We start from the raw sequence: 27,937 nt of genomic DNA on the forward strand, positions 1-27,937 counted from the left end.
GTCCTGGAGGGCCCCAGTTTCTGCAGGTTTAACTCCAGTCCTGGAGGGCCGCAGCGTCTGCAGGTAGGGGCTTATAGTATGGTATATAAATATACTCCTTATTGCTACAGCATTGCTTGCAAATATTGCAATCTGAAAACATTTTTAAAAATACGTTGCTGTGAAATATGTTTACACTCTCAAAGAGGATGTGTTCATATCGGACACGTTCTTTTTTTGTGTCACTTTTTTGTTCCACTTCCATAAGCAAGGGAGACTTTAACACAGACTGTGAAAGTAACACAAAATGTGTTGTCCTTAACCAGACTGGGGTGTGTTATTAAGAAATGTTACAAGTCATTTTTTAACGGATCTGTTTTGAGAGCATATCATCATATTTTCCACATATTTCTAAAAGCTCAATTTCTGTGCCCCCCTCCCTCGGGACCTCCCTCCCCTGGTGCTGAGCCCAGGGTGATCACTGCTGCCGACCCTGCTTACGCAACACCCCGCCCGCCGGGACATGTGACTGAGCTGGGTGACCTACATCCCCTCTGCTCCTCTAGCCCTGCATCCAGGGGAATGACTGTGCCCAAACCTCCACCCTCACCCCCACACCCATCTGCACCCTGAACCCAAACCTCCACCCTCACCCCCACACCCATCTGCACCCTGAACCCAAACCTCCACCCCCACCCCCACACCCATCTGCACCCTGAACCCAAACCTCCACCCTCACCCCCACACCCATCTGCACCCTGAACCCAAACCTCCACCCCCACCCCCACACCCATCTGCACCCTGAACCCAAACCTCCATCCCCACCCCCACACCCATCTGCACCCTGAACCCAAACCTCCACCCCCACCCCCACACCCATCTGCACCCTGAACCCAAACCTCTATCCCCACCCCCACACCCATCTGCACCCTGAACCCAAACCTCCACCCCCACCCCCACACCCATCTGCACCCTGAACCCAAACCTCTATCCCCACCCCCACACCCATCTGCACCCTGAACCCAAACCTCCACCCCCACCCCCACACCCATCTGCACCCTGAACCCAAACCTCTATCCCCACCCCCACAACCATCTGCACCCTGAACCCAAACCTCCACCCCCACCCCCACACCCATCTGCACCCTGAACCCAAACCTCTATCCCCACACCCATCTGCACCCTGAACCCAAACCTCCACCCTCACACCCATCTGAACCCAAACCTCTGCCCGCCCACGGAATCAGAACCCGCCTATCGTCTCTGCGACAATGGTTTTCTTCTTTGTTGTTTCTATTTTTAAAACCCAAACCACAGACATTAAGTGTCTTAATGAAAACCAGTGCTAATCACCACAGCGAATGTAGCACCGCTAACCACCACAGCTAACAAGTACCACTAATCAATCTCCCTAAGCAACAGAGCTAACCATAGGTAATGTAGCACTGCCAACCAACACTGCTAATGTACCAGCACTAAGCAGGACTGCTAACACAGACCCATGAGATCTGTTTTAAGCACGAGTGTACGTACACACGACAGTGTCTAGAGTTTGCAGAGAATGGGGTGAAAAAAACTAAAAACATCCAGTGAGCAGCAGTCCTGCGGGTAGACGGGCTTGTTGATGAGAGCATGCATGTACTGTCAGCCTGGGAGGGTGCAGGGCGCAGGGGACAGGGGACAGGGGACAGGGCACAGGGCGCAGGGGACAGGGCACAGGGCGCAGGGGACAGGGTTCCTTAGTCATCTGTGACATGTCTTGCTATCTTCGTCTGCCTTGAGGGAGGACCACAACGGACAGTTAACTGTATTGTGTTATCCTCAACAACAACAAAAAAAAAGAATATGGATTTCTTTTATATATATATATATATAAATTTGTTTTGATATGACAAATGAATTAAATCAAATCGAATCAAAAATCAGCTCACTGACGCCCCCTGGAGGCTACGGTGGAAACCGCAGTCCCGCACACGAGCAGGGTGTGTCAGCCCCCCTCCCCCCGGTGTGTGCAGACAGGAGAGCGGACGCAGAGGCCCGGAATGTTCTCCAGCCGCCACTGCGACCGCAGCGGGGGGGTGGGGGGGGGGGACTCCCTAACAGAGCCTTCTAGAAGAGTCTGTACATAAACCAGGCCTGGGGGGGGGGGGGGGTTGCTATCAGCTGGTTGGAGTTGGCTCTCAATCTGGCATCTTCACATAAAATGTTTCACTTTTTAGCAACACCATTCCTGACTTGTGCACGCTGTTTTTCAGATAAATCATACGGTTTTCTGCACGTGTGTGTGTGTGTGTGTGTGTGTGTGTGTGTGTGTGTGTGTGTGTGAGTGTGTGTGTGTGAGTGTGTGTGTGTGTGTGTGTGAGTGTGTGTGTGTGTGTGTGTGTGTGTGAGTGTGTGTGTGTGAGTGTGTGTGTGCGTGTGTGTGAGTGTGTGTGTGTGAGTGTGTGTGTGTGTGTGTGTGTGTGTGTGTGTGTGTGTGTGAGTGTGTAATCTTTCTGTGACGGCCTTGCGAGTCGTTCGCCGGATAAGAACGTCTGCCAAATAAACAGATTTAAAAACATAATAACAGAATGCATTTCACTTTCTAAAAAAATGGGGGAAAATCCAGAGCACATTGGCTCGCAGACGGACTGGAATCTTTGGGCAGCGTGTTTTCATTCCGGGGATTTTTTAATTATTGTTCACCGAGCCCATGCTCTCCGCTGTCTCGCCCTCAGCAGCCTGTGGCTGGGCCTGGTCATGTGACCTGGGCGATGCCCCTCCTATATTTCTGACACCGTGGGGTACTTCCCTTTTTAACATGCATTATCTTTCATTTATATATATATACGGTGCATTCCGGTATTTGGACAGTGGTACAATTTCTGTCCCTTTGGCTGTGTATCAATAATAATCCATTTTATTTATATAGCGCCTTTATCAAACCCACGGTGACTTCACAGATTACAGTATAAAACAACATCCAACCAACCAGCTGCACTCCGGCGCACTGGATGTGAAATGAAACACTGAATAAGGGGGTTAAAGGGCAGACGGCACCATTAAGTTATTTACATCCAAATCAGGCCATCCGTAAAGAAATTACCCCCTTTTTACGTACATTTAATGTTTATATTTATAACCTTTCTATAAACGATCTTGATTGATCTTCTATAATTGATCTTCCGTTTCCTGGCAGACAATGACACAGCAGTTCTGTGGGCAGGTGCTGTTAAAGGTGTACTGATCTGTGACACACTACAGCAGCAAGGTGTGCTACACACTGATAAACACACACACGTATACGGACACACACACACACTGATAAACATAAACACACACACGTATACAGACACACACACACACTGATAAACATAAACACACACACGTATACAGACACACACACACATTGACAAACATAAACACACACACGTATACAGACACACACACACACACTGATAAACACACACACGTATACAGACACACACACACACACTGATAAACACACACACGTATACAGACACACACACACATATACAGACACACACACACATTGACAAACATAAACACACACAACTATACAGACACACACACACTGATAAACACACACGTATACAGACGCACACACACGTGTACAGACACACACACACATTGACAAACATAAACACATACAAGTATACAGACACACACACACTGATAAACACACACACGTATACAGACACACACACACTGATAAACACACACACGTATACAGACACACACACACACTGATAAACATAAACACACACACGTATACAGACACACACACACTGACAAACATAAACACACACACGTATACAGACACACACACTGATAAACACACACACGTATACAGACACACACACATTGACAAACATAAACACACACACGTATACAGACACACACACACTGATAAACACACACACGTATACAGACACACACACTGATAAACACGCACACACACGTATACAGACACACACGCACTGATAAACACACACCAACGCAGACAGGCACACACACTTCACGTCGGGGGTTTGAGCACATGCACACACACACACACTTCACGCCAGGGGGTTTGAGCACAGGCACACACACACACACTTCACGCCAGGGGGTTTGAGCACAGGCACACACACACACACTTCACGCAGGGGGTTTGAGCACAGGCACACACACACACACTTCACGCCAGGGGGTTTGAGCACAGGCACACACACACACACTTCACGCAGGGGGTTTGAGCACAGGTATGGTGGCGGTGGGGGGGGGGGCTGTGGCGGCAGGGTATTGAGACACAACATTTCAAAGGCCTGGAGATAAGAGCTGTACTTTCCTACTGTGTGTGCATGTGCCTGCGTGAGTGTGTGAGCGTGTGTGTGTGTGTCTGCGTGTGCATGTGCCTGCGTGAGTGTGTGTGTGAGCGTGTGTGTGTGTGTCTGCGTGTGCATGTGCCTGCGTGAGTGTGTGTGTGAGCGTGTGTGTGTGTGTGAGTGTGTGTGTGTGTGTCTGTGTGTGCATGTGCCTGCGTGAGTGTGAGTGTGTGTGTGTGTGTCTGTGTGTGCATGTGCCTGCGTGAGTGTGTGTGTGTGGCAACGGCAGCCATTTTGTGCCAGAATCAGCTGAGGTGGAGAGGGGGAGAACTATGTTTTAGCTAACTGAATCAGGGGACGATTAGGTATTATGTATTTGAAATGGTCTTCTTCCAACTCATGACCTCACACACTGGGTTTGCCAGCATGGACTTTGAACACGTGTTTATGTACAATTTCATACTGAAGGACTTGGATTATTTTCATTTTTTATATAGCTAGCTACATAAAAAATGATCCACTGTGACGTTTGAAGCAGAAATAGAAAACGCAGCAAAACGTACACACACACCAGTGGCCAGTGGAATTGGCCCTCCTCTTAATTCTGCTAGGTGTTCTAAGGTGTATTTAGGTTCTAGGAATGTACTGGAAATATTAATGTTGAGTTTTTTAAAGACAGAGTTTATAACGTCATGGTCATTACAAGGGTTAAGGTATTATCAAATACAGACAGGCACGCACGCACACACAATCTCCCCCTCTCTCTCTCTCTCACACACACACACACACACACACACACACACACACACACACACACACACACGGGCACACAGGTTATCGGGGACACGCACTGGGGTAATTCCCCCTGACGGCAAACGGGAGTAATATGCCTTGCTGCAGAGAACGGATATACCTTTGGTCGTATTCCTACACCATATTTATACAATCTCCTCACGTCACGTGACCCTCGTCACATTCTGAGTCAACGGCCTTCAAACCGTTATTTGGTGTTTTTGGTTGCTACGCGCTGGTTTGTGTGTGTGTGTGTGTGTGTGTGTGTGTGTGTGTGTGTGTGTGTGTGTGTGTAAGCTTGGCGCGGCGTGCGTTTGCGCGCTCCGTTACCGTCACGTACCGCCGCGGTCCGTCGAATCAAACCCCCGTGAAATCCTATCAAGACACGCACGAGCGCTGATGTCAAAATAATATTTATTCACGAAACCCCGCCTTCCACCTCTCCCCGCACCCGGTAACGCGCGCCACCCATGTTTGCTTCCGGTCGGACGTGGGTCACCGTGAACTTCTAGCAAAGAGCTAAGCTAGGTCTTAAAGGTAACTGATTTCTTATTCGCGGGAATACGTCGTACTGTAGGCCTATATTTCGAAAGCCGCAGCATTCCCGTCGCCTCTGTAGTCCGTCCATTAACCACCACCGTACCCAGTTTTCAGAAAACCCACACATCCTTCCTGTAGGTTGGTGGTGTTTTCCTGCTCTTTTTTGTGCGTTGGCTTGTCTGCATTATAACCTTTTAAAAAGGGTGCTAATTTTGTCCACCGCGCACCGCGCACCGCGCAGACCGACCGACGTTCTAATTGATGACCACCGGCGCTAAATATAGCACCGGTTTCCGAGCCATAACGAGAACTGACTACATCAGCGTGTCGTTATGTCTCTCCGTCCCGTCCAACGTGGAATGTTAATTCATAATAACAGTTATTAACAAGACTTATCTGCTTAATTTATGACGAAGAGGCGACTTCAATTTCCCGAGAGGTTGATGACGTCGAAGCCTTAAGCCAGGAAAACCAGCTAAGTCAAAATGTGGTCATGGCAACACTGATCCAGTTGTAGGTATGCTAATATGAGGTATAATAGAATATGCTAACACCAGCAAACATTAGTTATTCATATTAGTCGGATATTGACCCCGAAGCCCTAATTATTATCACACACAGCGGCATGTAAATTACAACAACTCTAAACATGGGTGTAAACGGGCAATTCATGCATTTCTTACCAAGATTTATTAAAAACCTTTTTTTCTTTTTTTGCCTCAGACTCTTTCAGTCCAGACTCAAACGGTGGTTCAAACCCTGGTCAGTTTTATAACGGTTAAAATCTCTTAAGTGAACAGCAGAAACGCAAGTCACAATGTCGGCCGAACATTCTGTCGGCCTAGCACTTCGAAGATAAAAGTGAAAAGACGAGCTTGTTGCAATATGGGGTTTTGCCCACAAGATGGCAGACTCTTTCCAAGAGCTGACTGAATGACTGCGTTGTTGCCGACGTTTCAGTAATGATGCTTGTCGGTGATTTTTGATGACTCTTTTCCGTTACGTCATGCGTATTGGTGCGCTACCAACTCATCAAACGTTATTATTCCACAGCTGTGAGCCGACACCATCTGTGCTACTGTGCTAACACTATCTTGTGGTGTCTGTGATGTGGAGGAGGAGACAGACTGACCTCGGTGACCTCAGTACTGGTCCCACTGCCCCTGTCTCTGGTGCAGATGATTTCTGTTGCGATGAGATTGAAAATTAAATTTGTACATTTCATTTGCATTTTCTTCCCTGACGTTTTTATGGCGTTAGCAAGCTGTGGAAAGCCACAAGCGGGAAAATGGATGTATGTGTGTGTATGTGTGTGTGTGCATTCGTCTGTGTGTGTGTGTATGTGTGTGTGTGTGTGTGTGTGTGTGCATTTGTCCGTGTGTGTGAGTGTGTATGTGTATGTATGTGTATGTGTGTGTAGTGTGTGTGTGAGTGTGTGTGTGTGTATGTGTGTGTATGTGTTTGTGGTGTGTGTGTGTGTGTGCGTCCGTGTGTGTGTATCTGTATGTGTGTGCATTCGTCCGTGCGTGTGTGTGTGTGTGCGTGCGTCCGTGCGTGTGTGTGTGTGTCTGTATGTGTGTGGTGTATGTGTGTGTGTGTGTGTGCATTTGTCCGTGTGTGTGTATGTGTGTGTGTGGTGTATGTGTGTGTGTGTGTGTGTGTGTGTGTGCATTCGTCCGTGTGTGTGAGTGTGTATGTGTATGTATGTGTGGTGTGTGTGTGAGTGTATGTGTGTGTGTGTGTGTATGTGTGTGTGGTGTGTGTGTGTGTGGTATGTGTGTGAGTGTGTATGTGTGTGTGTGTGTATGTGTGTGTGCATTCGTCCATGTGTATGTGTGTGTATGTGTGGTGTATGTGTGAGTGTGTGTGTGTGTGTGGTGTGTGTGAGTGTGTGTGGTGTGTGTGAGTGTGTATGTGTATGTATGTGTGTGTGTGGTGGTTGTGTGTGTGTGGTGTGTGTGAGTGTGTATGTGTGTGTGTGTGTGTGTGTAAACTTGATGTCTCTGTTCTGGTCTGTATCTATGAGGCTCTGGCAGCAGTGAGGAACATCGATCAGAAGGTCAAAGGGCGTGCTGGATTTACCCAGATCTGCTTGTTATCAGCACAGCACTGAAACATCACACATGCTCTACTCCTGGGCGTCAGGTGTGAGTCACACATGCTCTACTCCTGGGGGTCAGGTGTGAGTCACACATGCTCTACTCCTGGGGGTCAGGTGTGAGTCACACATGCTCTACTCCTGGGCGTCTGGTGTGAGTCACACATGGTCTACTCCTGGGGGCAGGTGTGAAGCCAGGTGCACCAGCACTAATTGATCAGATACTTACCTGGGTGAAAAGAAAACTGTTATCGCATGCCTCGTCTGAATGATGTTTCTGTTTCTATTTTTACCAAACACTTGTACATTTATGCTGTAAATAAAAGTTATTTTTAAAGTTATATTTTATAATATTATATTAGTGATAATGATGATTGATTTCATCTTGTATTTGTTATTCTTTTTCTTATAATGTTTTGTATTATTATTATTATTAGTAGTAGTAGTAGTAGTAGTAGAAATATTATAATCAAAATAAACCTCAGTTAATACCTATGACATTTTCTCTAAGGAAGCCTAATTCATAGGCCTGATCAATATTTTAATTACAGTTGTTGATTCAATTCTAACGTTGGCAGCTAGTTCTGCAGGGAGGCGGTTAGCTGTATCTGCTGATCTGAGCGTGGGCTGTAATTACGGCCGTACAGCGCGTGGTTACCTATCCCAGCGAACCGACAGCTGCACTATCCAAGGTGTGGAAGAGCGGCCCATTCCCTCAGGCACATCGTGCACCAAATAAAAGTAATTAAATATAAGCGTCCAAATTGGGCTTAACGAGGACGATTTGTTAGGTGAAGAAGGGAGGTCATTATTTCAGTGCTGGGGGCTGGGCCCCTCGTTTCAGTCTCAGGTGGTGCATCACAGTTCTGTCTAATTGAACTTGCTCTTTTGGAAATGCTGGGTAATTGTGGTCTGTTGATAAATGCTTAATGAAGCTTCCTCATTCCTGTCCTGAATTATTAAGGAGGATGTTGTTGATGCACGCAGTACAGGCTGTGAACACATGGGAGAGACACCATCCATCCATCCATCCATTATCTGAACCCGCTTATCTTGAACAGGGTCGCAGGGGGGCTGGAGCCTATCCCAGCATACATTGGGCAAAAGGCAGGGATACACCCTGGACAGGTCGCCAGTCCATCACAGGGCACACACACCATTCACACTCTCCAATCAGTCTAACCTGCATGTCTTTGGACTGTGGGAGGAAACCGGAGGAAACCCATGCAAACACAGGGAGGGCATGCAAACTCCACACAGAGAGGCCCCGGCCGACGGGGATTCAAACCCAGGACCTCCTTGCTGTGAAGCGGCAGTGCTACTCACTGCACCATCCATGCCGCCACAATTATTACAGAGAGAGGCATTTCTGGAGAGACACAGGGATCATCTTCTCAAGATGGCTCCATCTCTGCAGAGATTTTGTAGACACACACACACACACACACACTCACACACACAGACACACACACACACAAACTCACGCACACACACATGCACACTCACGCACACACTCATACACGTACACACACATACACATACACACACACATGTACACACACACACGTACACACACTCACACACACGTACACACACACACATACACACACACACTCACACACGTACACACACACACGTACACACACACTCACACACACACACACACACACTCTCACACACACACACACGTACACACACACACACACACTCTCACACACACACACACACACACACACACACACACATGGGCCCAGCTCGTCCCCTTGGTTGCTGCCTGTCTTTCTGGGTTAGAGCAGCGGGGCATGATTTGGCAAGATGTCCCATGGGATCAGTTCTCGGCCTCTTCCCTGGCAGTGCTGAGGGGCGTGGGGGGGGGACTATTTTTAGCAGCGTCCTGTAGGGGAAATGTGCCTGTGTGTGATTAGCCCTCCTGTGGCTGAGTCACACCCCCTGTCTCATATATATATATATATAAACTTACTGTATCCACACACTGCTACACACACACTGCTGCACACACACACACTGCTACACACACACTGCTGCACACACACACACTGCTACACACACACTGCTACGCACACACTGCTACACACACACTGCTACACACACACACACACACACACTGCTACACACACACTGCTGCACACACACACACACACACACACTGCTACACACACACACACACACACACACTGCTACACACACACACACACACACACACACACACTGCTACGCACACACTGCTGCACACACACACTGCTACACACACACACTGCTACACACACACTGCTGCACACACACACACACACACACACACTGCTACACACACACACACACACACGCACACACTGCTACGCACACACTGCTGCACACACACACTGCTACACACACACTGCTGCACACACACTGCTGCACACACACAGTTACACACACTGCTACACACACACACAGCTACACTCACAAACACACACTGCTACACACAAATTCATATGTACATGCATACAGTCTCCTCCAAAAGTATTGGAAGAGCAAGGTCAATTCTTTTGTTTTTGCTCTGCCCAGAAGACAATTGAATTTGAAGTCAAAAGATGTACATGAGATGACAGATCTGAATTTATCTAGATCTTTTGTATCAGATCACCCAACTTATAGGTGAGCAAAAGTATTGGAACATGTGACTGACAGGTGCTTCTTATTGCCCAGATGTGTCCTGTTTGTTTGATTGGTTAAACAATAAATAGTTCTGAATGTCTGCTCTTGGTTTGTGAAGACTGCATTTGTGCTAGAAAAGATAAACCAACATGAAGGCCAGAGAGCTGTCTTTGGGAGAGAAGCAAGCCATTTTGAAGCTTAGAAAAGAGGGGAAATCAATCATCCATTATTGGGGACCGCTTGTACAAAAACTTGTACATGTTGGAACTGTCGGCGAACTGAGAAACAGACATCGAACTGGTCGACCAAGCAGTTGATGACAGAAACATTGTTAGAACTGTGAAGAAAAACTCCAAAACACCAGTCAGTGGCATCACAAACAGTCCCTACAGAACAGTGGTGAAGTTGTCTCAGTCAACCATTCGATGAAGATTTGGAGAGCTGTACCACAAGATGCACACCACTCATCAGTAGTAAGAATCAGAAGGCAACATTACAACTTGTGAAGAAGTACAGAGATGGGCCACAAAAGTTCTGGGAGTTTTGTGGACTGATGCATCCAAGATTAACCTCTTCCAAAGTGAAGGAAAGGCCAAAGAAGGGATCTGTTCATGATCCAAAGCATACAAGCTCATCTGTGAAGCACGGTGGAGGAAGTGTCATGGCTTGGGCTTGCATGGCTGCTTCTGGAGTGGGCTCCCTAGTCTTTATTGATGATGTAACTCATGATGGTAGCAGCAGGATGAATTCAGAAATCTGCAAAAACATTCTGTCTGCCGACTTATGGAGAAATGTCTCCAAACTAATTGAGAGAAACTTCATCATGCAGCAGGAAAATGACCCAAATCACTCTGCCAACACAACAAAGGACTTCATTGAGGAGAAAAGGTGGAAGGTTCTAGACTGGCAAAGTCAATCACCAGATCTTAATCTAATTTGAAATTAAAGGGATTCCCCCCCGGAATTGGTCTTGCTGTTCCAATACTTCTTGAGGGGCCTGTACATACATACGCAGCATTATTCTGTCAGAGATAAAGAATTCACCAGCTGAAATCTGTTCAAACATATTATTTATTTTTAATCAACAATCACATGAACACTAAACATATTCAAAAACAATTCTTTAAATAAATCCATCTTACACCAGCCAAAGGGTTGAAATCCCGAGGCTGGATGCCATCCAAACACATCTTTATCCATCTGTAAAAAAAAGGGTTTGGTCCCACGGTTTTGACCAAGATTGCACCTGTGTCTCTAGCCAGCAGAGGGATGAGTGATCATCCCACCGATGTGGGGGCTCTGCCTGTGCTGTCTGTGCTCTCTGTGTCTCTGTGCTCTCTGTGTCTCTGTGCTCTCTGTTAGCGGGTGTAGGATCGTTAGCGGGTGTAGGATCGTTAGCGGGTGTAGGATTGTTAGCGGGTGTAGGATTGTTAGCGGGTGTAGGATAGTTAGCGGGTGTAGGATTGTTAGCAGGTGTAGGATCGTTAGCGGGTGTAGGATAGTTAGCGGGTGTAGGATTGTTAGCGGGTGTAGGATCGTTAGCGGGTGTAGGATTGTTAGCAGGTGTAGGATCGTTAGCGGGTGTAGGATTGTTAGCGGGTGTAGGATCGTTAGCGGGTGTAGGATCGTTAGCGGGTGTAGGATCGTTAGCGGGTGTAGGATAGTTAGCGGGTGTAGGATTGTTAGCGGGTGTAGGATTGTTATCGGGTGTAGGATAGTTAGCGGGTGTAGGATTGTTAGCGGGTGTAGGATCGTTAGCGGGTGTAGGATCGTTAGCGGGTGTAGGATAGTCAGCAGGTGTAGGCTCATTAGCGGGTGTAGGATTGTTAGCGGGTGTAGGATCGTTAGCGGGTGTAGGATCGTTAGCGGGTGTAGGATCGTTGCCAGCTGTAGATGGAGTGGATGGAGTGGGAACAGGCGGGCAGCTGCTTGCAGGTGCTGATGCTCCCGCGCTGCCGGGACCCGCCCCTGCTGTTGCCCCTGGTGACGGCCCCGCCGCTAGCTCCGCCCCTCAGGCCACGGCGGTGGGAGGCGGCCTTGGCCCTCTCCTCGGACGCGAAGAAGTCTGTGACGGCGCGGAAGAACTCCAGCAGGGCGCGGTGGCCCCAGGCCCCGCCCCCGCCCCCCTCGGAGAAGCCACAGTGCCCGCCCTGTTCCGTCAGCAGCAGGAAGAGGTGGGGGTTGCTGTGGAAAAGGTCAAAGGGCAGCGTGGTTGCCGCCTCCCCCCTCACCGGGTCATCGCGGCTGCACACGCACAGAACCGGCACCGCCACCTCGTCCACGTCCCGCAGAGGCTCGTTCCGCTCCCAGTACTCCTCCCAGCTGACCCCGCCCCCCTCCCTGCTGACCCCGCCCCCCTCCCTGCTGACCCCGCCCCCCTCCCTGCCGGCCGACGTCCCCGGTGGCTTGGCTTCCGGCTGGCAGAACAGCGCTTCCTCCAGGCCCCTCAGAGTACTGCAGGAGAACACAGCGTCCGTGCGAATGGCCTCCCCCAGCGCAGTCTTGTACCTGGAGCAGGATGAAAACACGCCTGTTTTAAACCCAGAGAGAGGTCAACTGAGAACTGAGAGTGGGTTCACGGAACATCTCAACTCAATATACGGCAGCGGAAAACCCAGGTTCAGAAAGTAAAAGTCCAGCACTTTGCTCCAATTGTCTGCATTGGCTAATTAGCAGCATTCTTTGGCCAGGCGGCAGAACTCATGAGTGAGATCAGCTGATCGTGGGGGGAAGAGACACACAGCAGGACTTCCTGTCCCCTACACTTTCCACCGCTGTGCATATCCCAAAGAGTTTATATTATATTATATTATATTAACTCTATCGGCGTTGGTCCCATTTCAGGTTGAACATTTTGCCGTGTTGGGAGCGCCAGGGATAGCGCACAGAGCCCGATGAGCTTCACTCGTTTCATCGGCAGGTTCATTGCATCTATTTCTGGCTGAGATCACCGCGCAAGACGGCTTGGATCCGTTACAAACACACTAATCACAGATTAGCTTCTTTTTTTTTTTATTGCTGTGATACATTCATTCATATTCATACATATTGCCTAAGTAAATATTCATTTTCCAACCAACGTACACACATGGATGCTTACCATACTAAACATAGGCAAGTGTGTACTTCAGACCTGAGTCAAAAACAAACAGTTTTGGTTTCAAATACTTTTCTGTGCTCAGTTGATCTTACATGGTGCAGCTGAGCCAATCAGGAGCTTAGTAAATGATGACATAGGGGGGGTTTGATTGAGGCTTTTAAATTAATTAAAAGGATTAACAAAGTTAATTATTTGATTCTTCAGCCGATTCTTCAGGGTGAGTTCAGTTAGCAGAACGAGGGGGCACAAATTAAAATTGGCAAAGGACAAATTCCGCACAGATAAATTAGGAGGTATTTTTTACATGTGTACATAGAAGACATGTAATGAAAAAATAAAGGAGGATCCCCAGCCCTGTCTGTCGAAGTGTCCCTGAGCAAGACTCCTAACCCCCAAGTGCTCCTGACGAGCTGGTTGGTGCCTTGCATGGCAGCCAATCGCCGTTGGTGTGTGTGTGCGTGTGTGTGTGTGTGTGTGTGTGTGAGTGTCAGTGTCAGTGTCAGTGTGTGTGTGTGTGTGAGTGAGTGTGTGTGAGTGTGAGTGTGAGTGTGAGTGTGAGTGTGAGTGTGTGTGTGTGTGTGAGTGTGAGTGTGAGTGTGTGTGAGTGTGAGTGAGCGTGTGAGTGTGAGTGTGTGTGTGTGCGTGTGTGTGTGTGTGTGTGTGAGTGAGTGTGTGAGTGTGAGTGTGTGTGAATGGGTGAATGAGAGGCATTAATTGTAAGGCACTTTGGATGCAGGTGCTAAATGAATGCAGTCATAAAGGAACAGTCATAGAGGGGCAGTCATAGAGGGGCAGTCATAGAGGAGCAGTCATAAAGGAACAGTCATAGAGGAGCAGTCATAAAGGAACAGTCATAAAGGAACAGTCCTAGAGGAGCAGTCATAGAGGAGCAGTCATAGAGGAACAGTCATAAAGGAACAGTCATAAAGGAACAGTCATAGAGGAACAGTCATAAAGGAACAGTCATAAAGGAACAGTCATAGAGGAGCAGTCATAGAGGAGCAGTCATAAAGGGACAGTTAAAGGTCAGTACCTGCTGAGGCAGATCTTCTGGTGCAGCAGCAGGGCGGCGCTGTAGGGCCAGCGGGGGGCGCTGTCGTACCAGGCCTGGCCGCGCAGCAGGGGGGAGAGGCAGGCAGCGCAGGTGAGGTGGCTGGAGGAGCCGCACTCGCCCAGGTAGGACAGGAGCAGGCCGGACCCCGAGCCCTCGCTCGCCGCGTACAGCCTGGCGGCCGGCCGGCGGTAACGCACGTAGCGCAGCGCCTCCCGCAGGTCAGCCGCGTCGCCGAAGGACTGCAGCCGCGGCGTGGCGAGGGGCGTCCCGTTCTGCCCCCGCCGGTTAAACACCACCGGGGCGTAGCCGTGAGTCAGGCCCAGCTCACACAGCTGCACACAGGGAGGAGACCACACTGCCTGTACACCTCCTCAAAGTCATGGGGAATGGTGACATCACTTCCTCTACACTTCCTCAAAGTCACGGGGGCAGTGACATCACTTCCAGTACACTTGCTTGCTAACACACAGCTCTGTAGCCGCTAGCCTTGCTAACACACTGCTCTGTAGCCGCTAGCCTTGCTAACACACAGCTCTGAAGCCGCTAGCCTTGCTAACACACTGCTCTGTAGCCGCTAGCCTTGCTAACACACAGCTCTGTAGCCGCTAGCCTTGCTAACACACAGCTCTGAAGCCGCTAGCCTTGCTAACACACAGCTCTGAAGCCGCTAGCCTTGCTAACACACAGCTCTGTAGCCGCTAGCCTTGCTAACACACAGCTCTGTAGCCGCTAGCCTTGCTAACACACAGCTCTGTAGCCGCTAGCCTTGCTAACACACAGCTCTGTAGCCGCTAGCCTTGCTAACACACAGCTCTGTAGCCGCTAGCCTTGCTCACACACAGCTCTGGAGCCGCTAGCCTTGCTAACACACAGCTGTGGAGCCACAGTGATAGTCCTTGAGGGTATGGGGGTGTGGGGCCATAGCCTTGAGGGTCAGTCACTGTAAAATTTCCCCATCACGGGACAAGGGGCTAATGAAGTCAGGTGACTGTAATTTCCATTCACATTGTCCAGTTCCACCACTTTTGTACTGAAAGCCTGAAGAGTCCTGTATCACTTCTAATAAACATTATCAATCACTTTGAATGATCCTGCCTAATGGGGCCAGTAGCCTAGTGGCTAAGGCGCATGACTGGGGCAGCCTGTAGCCTAGTCGCTAAGGTACATGACTGGGGCAGCCTGTAGCCTAGTGGCTAACGTGCATGACTGGGGCAGCCTGTAGCCTAGTGGCTAACGTGCATGACTGGGGCAGCCTGTAGCCTAGTGGCTAAGGTACATGACTGGGGAAGCCTGTAGCCTAGTGGCTAACGTGCATGACTGGGGCAGCCTGTAGCCTAGTGGCTAAGGTACATGACTGAGACCAAGAAGGTTAGTGGTTCAAGCCCCGGTGTAGCCACAATAAAATCAACACATCTATTGGTCCCTTTAGCAAGGCCCATAACCCCAGGGGGGGATTGTCCCCTGCTTAGTCTAATCAACTGTAAATTGCCTCAGACAAATTATTATTAATGGCACTCTATGACACAAACGTCGCTGGGTCTTCTGGGCGAGTGTGTAGCCCGGGCGACGCACGGTGAGAAAATTAGAATGAAATGCGTCTTCCTGAAAAAGGAAGAGGGAAAACAATCCCGCACGCACTTCTCTTTCGCCCGCTATTTTTGGAAAGCTTTTATCCCTGAGTGACAGGGCCGTGCTGATTGTCATTCAGTCCCCGTTCCCGTGGTAATGCCTGTCCGGGCGGAGATATTTCCACACTTTCACTTCCGGAAACGTGTGGCCCTAAAACGTGTGGCCCTGAAACGTGTGGCCCTGAAACGTGTGGCCCTAAAACGTGTGGCCCTAAAACGTGTGGCCCTGAAACGTACAGAAACGTGCTGCCCTAAAACGTGTGGCCCTAAAACGTGTGGCCCTGAAACGTGTGGCCCTGAAACGTTTGTGCCGGCAGAAGCTTTGCCGGGCCGTTCGTTGTTACACTCCGAACGCGTTCTGAGGACAGCCAATCAAAGTGGGGCCTTAATGCAGCACAGGGCTGTCCAACCCTGTTCCTGGAGATCTACCGCCCTGTAGATTTTCACTCCAACCCTAACAGGGCACACCTCATTCAACAGCTCTATAGCTCTCATTGAGCTGCTATTTAGTCGAATCAGGCATTCCAAATTAGGGTTGGAGTGAAAACCTGCAGGACGGTAGATCTCCAGGAACACTAATGTGGGGAAAACTCACGTGAAGCCTCTTCATTGTTTAAAACAGGGGCCATCGACTCTGGCCCTCAAATCCAAATCCAGCCCTGGTTTTCAATCATCAGGTAATTATTGCAATTGATTGGCGAGACTGCGTTTGCACCTGACTCCCAGGTAAAGGGAGGGTGGAACAGCAGCAGCTCTTGGCCTGAGAGGAGAGAGATTGGCTGATCACTGGCTTAGGGATTACATTAATGTAAACATTATGTTATTGTGGGATTGAACCACAGTCCCAGTCCTGCACCTTAACCCCTACGCTACAGGCCTTAACCCCTACGCTACAGGCCTTAACCCCTACGCTACAGGCCGCCCTACAGGGTTTAGCAACTCTCCTGAGGCCCCACGAGACGAGCAGGGACAGGAAGGTGGCTCTCCTCCCCGTTTCCTCCCGGTTCTCGCCGGCGGTCCCGGCGTCGCCGCGGTTACCTTCAGGACGCTCCAGGTGACCTTCCCGAAGGAGCTGGGGACGATGAGGAGCACGGGCGCGCCGGGATCGCTGCCGGTCCCTCGCCGCGCGCGGGGCGGGGCTTGTCCCGCGAGCGCCCAGTCCAGCGACACCAGGCCGCCGTCGCGCACCTGCAGGTGGTCGCGCGCGAAGCGGACGGCGCGGCCGCAGGGCCGGAGCGCGGCCACCGCGGTCTGCAGGAGGGGGCTGGCGCGCCAGGTCCAGCGCGGCGCCGCCGGGAACGCCCGGAACGCCGGGCAGTGCCGCCGGAGGTGCTTCGCCAGGGCGGAGGGCTTGCACATCAGGACGACGGGCCCCGCCCCGCCTGACGGGACGCGCCCGGAATTACGCCTCCCCGATTTTCCCCGCAGATTTTCCGACTGGCTTCCGGACGCCAAGTGCCAGAACACAGCCGCCGCTATCAGGATTAAAACTGCAAAAACCCACTCCAGCATTGCGCCGCTGGTAGGCAGGGAGCTCGACAGACAGGAAGGAATACACTTCACTTCACGGAAATAAACTGCTTCAGGGAAATCTGACCGCGAACTGCCGCTTTTCCTAGGGGCATTTTCCATCGGCACGTGCTGGAATTCCAGACGCGCGAGCGGTTTTCATTCACCTGGCGTCTGTTGTTTGCTGCTCTTTCGCTGCGCGCGTGTCGCTCCGTAGTTCAAAGCCGAAATTCAGAGAGGTTTTCTGATTTGATTCTGCGCCGTTTTTGTTTTTCTGATTATTCCTTTATTTTTCTTCTTCTTTTTTAAGGGGTTTTCACAGGACTTTAATCTTGCTTGCGCTGTACAGATGTTGCGGTGGTAAAAAAAAATGTTTTTTTAAAAACCTGGCGTTCAGTGGATTCATGAACAAAAGGCGGGCGATTGACTATTCTTCTTGGAGAGCAGCGTGGTCCCGTCTGAACGGGTAGACGAGCTAACCGCACAATCTTTCTTCACATCCACATCTGGATGCGCTTTGGGATATACAATAATAAGACCTAGTCTAATAATAATAATAATAATAGAAATAATAAAAATACACAAATAAATTACGCTTCGATGTCGTGGCAAGACGCTATTGCCGACATATATGGCACACGGACAATCCAGCACCAGAGTTGTAGACTATGTGAGAGGCAGAGAGAGAGACAGAGAGCGTCGGTCTGCCAGTGGTTTCCGCTGCCGTGGGCGCGCGTGGGCTCGGCGGAGGTATAAATACGATCTCGGTCGCGTGCGTGAGTTCCGCGTGCGATGGAGGCATTCTGGAGCTCCCTCCCATCAGAACTCTATTAAAAAAACAACCAGAGAAAGAGGAGGAAGATGAAAGCACGTAGCGAAAGGGGCGCACCGTTTAGGCTACTTTTAAAACGTCTCTATTGTGAGAGGCGACCTTGCCGTTCACGTCTCATGGGGCGGGGGGTGGCATTTTAAGCTGATGCAGGAGAGTAGCCCAGTCTATGACTTGTTTTATGGAATTTCTAAAATAACCCATGAATGTGTGGGATATTTGTATGGCAGGACGCATTGACTCCCTTTCCTATGCGAACCGGTGAGCGCGAAGTCAGTTACGCATGCAACACCGCGGGGAATTCTACATTTTTAAACGAGTGGCGGTCTTCGCCCTAAATGTTTGTTAAATGTCGAGACAGCTACCTAGCGGATAAATTGTTGAATGTGAACTACGGGGGCCAGTCGTTGATACAGGCTTAATATAACGCAATACATCAATAGACGAATAACCGCTCAAAGTGGCGTGTGCCCTCAGTACAAGATTAATAATTGTATTAAAGACAAAAACACTATTAACGGTCATATCCATGGCTATCCAAAATTACTGTAATGTGATGACTGATTCAAATCTTGGTTCTAGACTGAATTTTGATGACGAGTTTGCGAGTTGGAATTGGACGAGAAGAGGGATATCGACATTAACTTGGGGGTGAGAGGGGGATTTTTTAAATTTTTTTATATTTTTAAGAGTATCCCGGAGTTGCGGTCTGGCACGGATCCCTCGATGCTTTCCAAAAATACCACTCCCTCCCTGCCGTCGCAATAACAGAAGGCGAGGAGACGGTGATGACATCATAGAGTTTAAGTAAAAATGCTGATTAGTTTATCTGTTGGGCATTTGTCTATGGCCATATTTAATTTGTTATTTAGCTGATTTCATCCCAAGCGACTTACAGTTGATTAGACTAAGTAGGGGACAATCACACACACTCACACACACACACACACACACACACTCACACACACACTCACACACACACACACACTCTCACACACACACACTCACACGTACACACACACACTCACACACACACACACTCACACACACACACACTTACTCACACACACACACACTAACACAGACAGGCACACACACACTCACACACACACTCGCGTGCACACACACACACAATTACACACACACACACATGCACACTCGCACGCACACTCACACACACGCACACACTCACACGCACACTCGCATGCACACTCACACACACACACTCACACACACGCACACACTCACACGCACACTCGCACGCACACACACACACTCACATGCACAGGTACACTCACACACACACGGACACAGGCACACACGCACGCACACACAAACACACACACAGGCACACACACACGCACAGGCACACTCACACACTCAAACACACACATAGACACAGGCACACACACACACTCACACACGCACACAGGCACACACACACACTCAAACACACAGACACAGGCACACACACACCCACACACACAGGCAGTGTGGAAGGCACTGCTGTTGAGGAACCAGTTACCTTTGACCTTTTTGAGGATCTTGACCTTTGACCTGACACTTTTATCCAAGGTGATTTACACTTGATGAGACTAAGCAGGGGACAATCCTCCCTGGAGCAATGCGGGGTTAAGGGCCTTGCTCAGGGGCCCAACAGCTGTGCAGATCTAATCGCAGCTACACAGGGGCTTGAAACACCAACCTTCCGGGTCCCAGTCATGTACCTTAGCCACCGGGCTACAGGCTGCCCCAGTCATGTACGTTAACCACCGGGCTACAGGCTGCCCCTGCCGATACCTCCAGTAACCACTGGAGTTTGTGAGTTTCTGGAGGACCCTGGTCACCTGATTTCACTACTTTAAACAGCCTAGCTATAACCCAACCAAAAATGCCTTGGCAACTCAAAATGTTTACAGCAGAGTTAAAAACAATATTTACAGTATAGCAATGTTGACGTTGGCCTGTGTGTTTGATGGTTTATTGTAATATAAAATCCACTGTAAACACACACCATAAATGTCATTTGGAGCTAAGCTATTCATGTTGCAGTTTGGCAACTAATTTTAACTTCTAAATTTGTGTGAACGTTATATTATTTTTCCGTTCGTTGGCTACACCAGACACATCTTTTGAGTTGGATCTGGATCTGTTTATTTTACTTTTATAAATAGTCTTATTTTTGTGCAAAGAACAAGAACACAGAACACAGAACGAAGTGGGAGAGAGAAGCGCCTTCATCTCTGTAGGAGTCTGTTCCACAGGCACAACTAGCATAATGTACAGTTTTGGAATTATTTTCTATATTATTTTTTATGTTTTTGTAATTTGAATTTCCACACACACATGCGCACACACACATCCTCACACACACACACACCCTCTCACTCACTCACTCATACACACACACCCACATGCACACACACACCCTCTAACTCACACACACACATGCAAAAACACCCTTTCACACACACATATGCACACACACCCTCTCACTCACACACACACACATGCACACACACCCTCTCACTCACTCACAGACACACACACACACACCCTCTCACTCACACATACACATGCACACACCCTCTCACTTACACACACACACACACACACCCTCTCATACACACACACCCTCTCTCACTCACACATACACACAAACACACACATGCACACACACACCCTCTCTCTCACTCACACATACACACAAACACACACATGCGCACACACACCCTCTCTCTCACTCACACACACACACACCTTCTCAAACACACACACCCTCTCTCACTCACACATACACACACACATGCACACACACCCTCTCTCACTCACACATACACACAAACACACACATGCACACACAAACCCTCTCTCTCACTCACACATACACACATACACACACATGCACACACACACCCTCTCTCTCACTCACACATACACACACACACATGCGCACACACACCCTCTCTCTCACTCACACATACACACACACATGCACACACACACCCTCTCACACAGGCGCATGTCTGTTTTGCAGGATAGATAGATAGATAGATAGATAGATAGATAGATAGATAGATAGATAGATAGATAGAGCCAACATGGATGTGGTCACTCTCAGTCTGTAGAGGTGAGTACTTTATTGTGTAAAGTATCCAAACATAAAGAAACATTTAAATAGATTTTTTTGTAATTGTATATAACATTTTCCCTGTCAGAGGAAGAAAGGGTTTAACTCATGTTAGGAGACAGACCAGGAGCCACAGTTTGGCATGATATAAGATTTGGCAATATTTATGTGTGTATTTCCTACCAATAAAAAACAACCTGCTTGCAACTGAATTTAACAGAGATGGATGGATGATGTGGGGAGCAAAACAGTGGGATGAGGAGAGATAAAGGTAGAGAGAGGATAGAGGGATGAAGGGGTAGAGATGGGGAGAGATGGGGAATATTTTTAGGTGGTTGCAGAGAAGGCTCTTGCTCTCCTGTCAGATCAACAGATGGCACCCCATCCGAGTCCTTCTTGTACTGGTAAGACTTTTATACCTGGAATACAATAATGATAAATATACCACACTGTTGAAGCTACAAGTCTTGTACTTTTGTAGTAGGCTATGAAATTAGACTAGAATCAGATATTCAGCCAAGAACGCAAGAAACAGCAGCTTAATATCAATGTGCTTGCATACTATTACACTATAAAAAGAGTTGCTGTTATCAATATTTCACCTCGGGTGATGTCAGATAAATTGAGACATCAGGTAAAATGGGACATATAGAGTGGGAGCAATAATTATTTGATCCCTTGCTGATTTTGTAGGTTTGCCCACTTACAAAGAATGGAACTGTGTAGAATTTTAATCATAGGTACATTTTAACATTGAGAGACAGAATATCACAAAATAATCCACAATAACAACATCATATACATTTTATTAATTTAGTATTGCATGAAATAAGTATTTGATCCCCTACCAATCAGCAATAATTCTGGCTCCCACAGACCAGTTAGTTTTCCCTTAAGAAGCACTCCTAATCTCAACCCATTACCCAAAACACCTGTGTCAACTCGTTACATCGTTATGTAGCTGTATAAAAGACACCTGTCCACACAATCATGATAAAATGCGACAAGTATTTCAGCTAAATTGGGACACTTTTTAAAGTGTTAATAGTTGCAATAAGATGGAAATTCTATCAATTATGCAAATAATTAATTTATTGTAATTATCTTTGTATTCATACAACACCTGGTTCCCTATTCTACTCTGTTCAGCCCTTCTATGAGGTATAATTTACCTTATGTTCAATTGTACCATGCGCAGATGAACAGCCCTTTCTTTGAGCGCCTACCAAATCTCAGCCCTTTCGCCACCCACACGGACGTGGGGGTATCTGCAGGTTGTCTGCTCACCTCGTAGACCTTCTCAGGGCCTCCAGAGGTCCTGTGGGTTATCCCCTCCCAAGCGTGAGGCTGAACTGCCATGCAATGTTCAAATTTAAAAAATATTTTAACTGAAAATGAATGTCCCAATTTACCTTACAAACTGTCCCTGATTTTACCTGAACATGCCATCAGCGTGAGAGAAGGGGTCAGTAGTTTCTAAACAAGTTACTTTATATTATATAATATACTTATATATAAATATACTTTACAACATAGTTTCAAAACAGAAATATTGCAGAGATCCTTCATAACTAATAAAAACATAATTGGAGTGAGTAACCAGCTTTTTTGGTGGTCTCCTGGTCATTCGACCAAAAAGTATCCCAAATTACCTGATTCCACGATACCTGACAAGGAATGCCACGTGAACAAACGTGAATGTTGTCAAGATTCTTGCCCTGGAAATCCTGGTTCAGGATGGGTTGGTTTTGGCCAACCACGAACGCCAATTATTTGCAATCTTCTCCCTTATTTGCAATCTGAGGTAACGATAGTTACGATAGTACTAATCGGTCCGACCGATTAGTAGGCTACAGCCAAAAACACGGCAATAATTGAACGTTTTGAGCAACAATAATCAGGTATAGCTAATACTTCATATTTAATATAATAGTAAAACTGAAAACATAAAATGAACACAAACAAGTAATTCGAGTCATTGTCCAAGTCAAGTCATTTATTTTCATTAAACAACACAACGCATTTTAGTTTTGATTATCCGTCTCCACGGAAACAGCATTCGCAGCAATATTCTGCTCAACATCAAAACAGCCTTTTGAACTTTTAGACCTGCCTAAGCACACGACGAAAGAAAGAAAGAAAGATCGTTGAAGGTATTGCCGGCTCCAGATAATGGAAGAATCAATGCGCTTCCCGGGAGGCTGAATGGTAATCGGTAATCGCGTGTGTGGCGGTTTAACCTTTGCGCAGACGTCCGTCTGTCTGTCTGGAAGCGCAGGAGGACAGAGGCATTTGTCAGCGGAAAAGAGCAGACATCACTGAAGGATTATTACTGTATGTGGCGCCAGCAGGATTCTATTTCATAGCGCGCACAAGAACCTTTAACGTCTAGGTTCCCACGCGCGCACACACGCAGTCTACACAGAGAGAGAGAGAGAGACCGGAGTTCACCGGAGACTACTAACCCCAACCAAACCAATCTGGCATAAATATGGCTGTAAATGAACAAAAACAAACGTCAGAAATCTGACCAGAGACCCCAAAAAATTAAGACACTTGTCCAACCAAAAACACCATGAACCACACAATTTGGAAAATCGTCAAAACTACACTGAAACACTGAGAGAATATAAAAAGATAAAAAGACACAAAAAATGTTATCATTATAATCAAATCCTCAGAGAAATTGAGGATTCTATTGAAAAAAATCTGTTTTTTGGAACAATGGAACAAATTGAGCAACAGGAGCACACACAATCTGGCTATACAAGACTGTAATACCTGGAAAACACATTTTGAAAACTTATATAAACTAATATTACCAAACAATCTCAATTTGGAACAGAACAAAATCAAAGAAAAACTAAAAATCAACTTTCAAAAACAATCAGGACCCACTTGACTACCAAATCTCAATGAAAGAATTAGAAGACCAAATTAAAAAACTAAAACCAAGAAAAGCTTGTGGCCATGACAGCATCAGGACAGAAATGCTTAAACACAGCACCACTGAGCTGATCTTGTTCTCCAAGCTGGCTGCTTCCCTGAGAACAATAGACAGAGTGGAGACAAATTAGACCCAAATAACTACAGAGGCATTTGTGTAAGCAAATACTGGCCTTCCTTACTGATTTATAGATTTTAAAAAAGCATTTGATTCAATTTGGCAGGAAGGTTTATATATTATAACATTCTCCAAAGCGGTGTAGGGGGTAAAGTATATGACATAATTAAATCAATTTATGCAAATAATAAATACGGAATAAAAATTGGCAATAAAAGGACTGATCTTTTCACTCAAGGGCGAGGTGTTAGGCAGGGATGCAACTTGCCTGGCCTAACACTAAACAAGATGGAAGTTAAATTCCTCCTCTATGCAGATGACCTGGTGCTGCTGTCGCCCACTGAACAGGGGCTACAGCAGCATCTGGACCTGCTAGAGCAGAACTGGGCCCTGACAGTAAACCATAAAAAATCTAAAATATTGATCTTCCAAAAAAAGGCAAGATCTCAGGAAAGCAAACATGTTCAGTCTAGGAAACACACCCTGTTCTATAATTACCTGGGTCTGAAAATTAGTGCCTCACTTTGGTCTGGCAGTGAATTCACCGAAAGAAAAGGCCTGCAGAGCCTTCTATGCAATCAGAAAAAATGCAATCTTCCAGATTGACATTCAAATCAGAATCCTGTCAATTGCTTTGTATGGAAGTGAAGTATGGGGTCCACTCAGTCAACACGACTACATTAGATGGGAGAAGGAAGCATCCAATTCTACATGCAGAATTCTGCAGAACAATTTTAAACATCCAACCAAACAATGCATGCAGGGCTGAATTAGGATGATTCCCATTGATTATAAACATACAAAAAAGGTCACTCAAATTCTGGATGCATCTGAAATCAAGTCCCAAAACAACACTATTATCCTGTTGTAATGTACGTAATCATATTACTGTGTTATTTTCCTCTGTTTAACATGTTCCTTGTTATGCTTTGGCAATACAAATTCTAATTTTGTCATGCTAATAAAGCAATTTGTATTTTAAATTTTGAATTTGAGAGAGAGAGGATAAAACCCCATGCAACACCACCATAAAACTCTGATGAGCCTACCACAAGCATTTCAAATACCAGCCAACAGGCATGAAAAACAACAGCCAGCTAAATAATAGGCTACAATATATCCCAGAGAAATGTGCAGTAAAAGTCTGCATTATTCACAAAAGTTGGGTTAATGTCTCGCCTGTGGCGTCAGCTGTAAAAAAAATCCCCAAAAATCTTCTTGCTCTGAGTAGCTGCCAGAACAGTCCCCATACTGAACTACAAGGACCACTTGCTGTTACTAATATCAGCCGTCTCATCAGCCAGTAGGGAAAACCACTTGGCATCCCTGCCTGTGGGGAGAATTTTGTCTTGAATCTGTTTTCCACAGATCTCAATCAGCTTGTTCTGAATTGGATGACTACAGTATTGTGCGTTAGCTGGTGCATTTTCAACATATAGGAAAATTCACAAGAACAAAATGATCTACCAATGTGTTATGACAGATCAATCACAAATCAAATCAGATTAATCGCAAATCAATCACAAATCAAATCAGATTAAAACTGTCAAACTATCAGAGTTGAGCAAGCTGTTTCCTCCAAAACTCTCGAAGCCTCAGGCCTATTACTCATGTAATCAATATGTATGCTGCCTATTACTTATGTGATCAATATGTATACTGCCTATTACTTATGTGATCAATATGTATGCTGCTTATTACTTATGTGATCAATATGTATGCTGCCTATTACTTATGTAATCAATATGTATGCTGCCTATTACTTATGTCATCAATATGTATGCTGCCTATTACTCATGTCATCAATATGTAAATCCAATGAACCTATATCACTAATTACGGATGAGCTTATGGAAATGCAAGAAACCACAGTGTTAACTGTAGAAGAAGAAGCAAAAGAATGCGTCAGACTGAAAAGCACACTTACTAGAAGAAAGCATTAATCAAATATTAAAGTATGATCAAATGTGCCTGAATATTTTCAAACTGATAAACTGTTCATTTGTGCTAGAAGTGCCCGGTGACCCATATGTAACCTGAATTGAATATGATAATATGTATGCTTAAAAGGAAAAATGGAAAATATAGAATAGCACCAAGTTTTTGCAGAAATTCATCTTTTTTGATTCCTCTCTGTTAAAAAGCAGTTTGCGAGACGGGGGCATCTTGAACAGCTCTCGGGGCAAGGCATCTTGCTTTGTAAGCTGTCTTTGCCAAAATAGTTTGCGGGGCAGGTCGCCTTGAATGGCCTATGGGGCAGGATGTCTTGCATTGAAGACTGTAATTTTCAAGGAAAGTTTATGGAACAACATGTGAAAAGAACATTGATTTCTAAGAACAGCTTACAAAGCAAAACAATATCGTGTGGGCCTGTGCATTGAGGCGCCACAAAGAGCAGCTGTTATCTTTGGGAATGTTTTCGGAGGAGTTACGGTGAAAGAAGTGTATAAAATGTGTGTGAAACCAACAATCGAGGTTCAGTTCTGTACTTGTGGTTCCTGAAGAGCTTGCTGCCGTGGAGTCTTTTCCTTCGTGAAGTTGTTTTTCGACAAATTAGAGATTGGACTTAGAATTCTGTCGACTTAGAACTCATCTCCCTCAGCAGGATATTGCAGAAGCGCCTGAAAATGACTAAACTCATCTGTGTGGCCCCGAATGGGTATGTTTTGCTGTCCGCAACTGCCTCGAGTCCATATTTATTGCGCTCTATTGCTTGTTGGTGTGAGCGATCCAACTTGGAATAGATAGACTGGCTCTTTCCCAACAATTACAGCAACATGAAGAAATTGAGCTGCGTGCCATTGTGCACTCGTGTGAGCTGGCGGCCCGTGTAGTTTGGTATGTGGGCTGTTCTGGCAGCTACTCAGTGCCAGAGGATTTTTTTCTACATCTGACACTGCAGGCGAGACCTTAGCCCAACGTTTCGTTTGCTTATTTCTAGGCTACTTATTTGCTTGCAAACGCACAAGATACCGGTAAACTTAATCCAACATTGCCAACATCACGATTAAGCGCCAGAAATGTTGATCCTTCTGTATGACCTATGACATTAACACCAATCATCGGCCTTCAAATGTATTTGCGTCAAACGGTTTAAGTGTTCGTTGGCTTAGGGTAACGTTGGAGAGTGGACGCAGCCAAAAATGCGTCTCAAGCACATTATTCAATAAAAAAAGAATCCAAAGACAGGATCTGCTGTTGTCACAATTTTATTTTCAAGATAGACTGTAAAAAAACAGAATTATTTTTTTAA

The 27,937-nt window shown here is 46.8% G+C and overlaps 1 protein-coding gene across 1 annotated transcript; it reads right to left on the reverse strand.

Moving 5' to 3' along the window:
- Positions 1 to 12,232: 12,232 nt before the first annotated feature.
- LOC133133592 (protein ABHD15-like) lies at positions 12,233 to 17,664 on the reverse strand. The gene is made up of 3 exons (XM_061249692.1): positions 17,191 to 17,664; positions 14,504 to 14,856; positions 12,233 to 12,878 (listed from the first exon to the last, which is right to left on the reverse strand). Exons 1-3 carry the CDS (start codon positions 17,662 to 17,664, stop codon positions 12,233 to 12,235), a joined length of 1,473 nt encoding a protein of 490 aa, XP_061105676.1.
- Positions 17,665 to 27,937: the final 10,273 nt, after the last annotated feature.

The sequence above is a fragment of the Conger conger genome, chromosome 7, assembly GCF_963514075.1.
Source record: "Conger conger chromosome 7, fConCon1.1, whole genome shotgun sequence".
Taxonomy (NCBI): Eukaryota; Metazoa; Chordata; class Actinopteri; order Anguilliformes; family Congridae; genus Conger; species Conger conger.

Coding starts and splice junctions, on each gene's coding strand:
- LOC133133592 (XM_061249692.1), bottom strand. CDS start 17,664: ATGCTGGAGTGGGTTTTTGCAGTTTTAATCCTGATAGCGGCGGCTGTG. Junction 14,857..17,190: donor TCACCTGGAGCGTCCTGAAG/GTAACCGCGGCG, acceptor CCCTGTGTGCAG/CTGTGTGAGCTGGGCCTGAC. Junction 12,879..14,503: donor CAGAAGATCTGCCTCAGCAG/GTACTGACCTTT, acceptor ATCCTGCTCCAG/GTACAAGACTGCGCTGGGGG.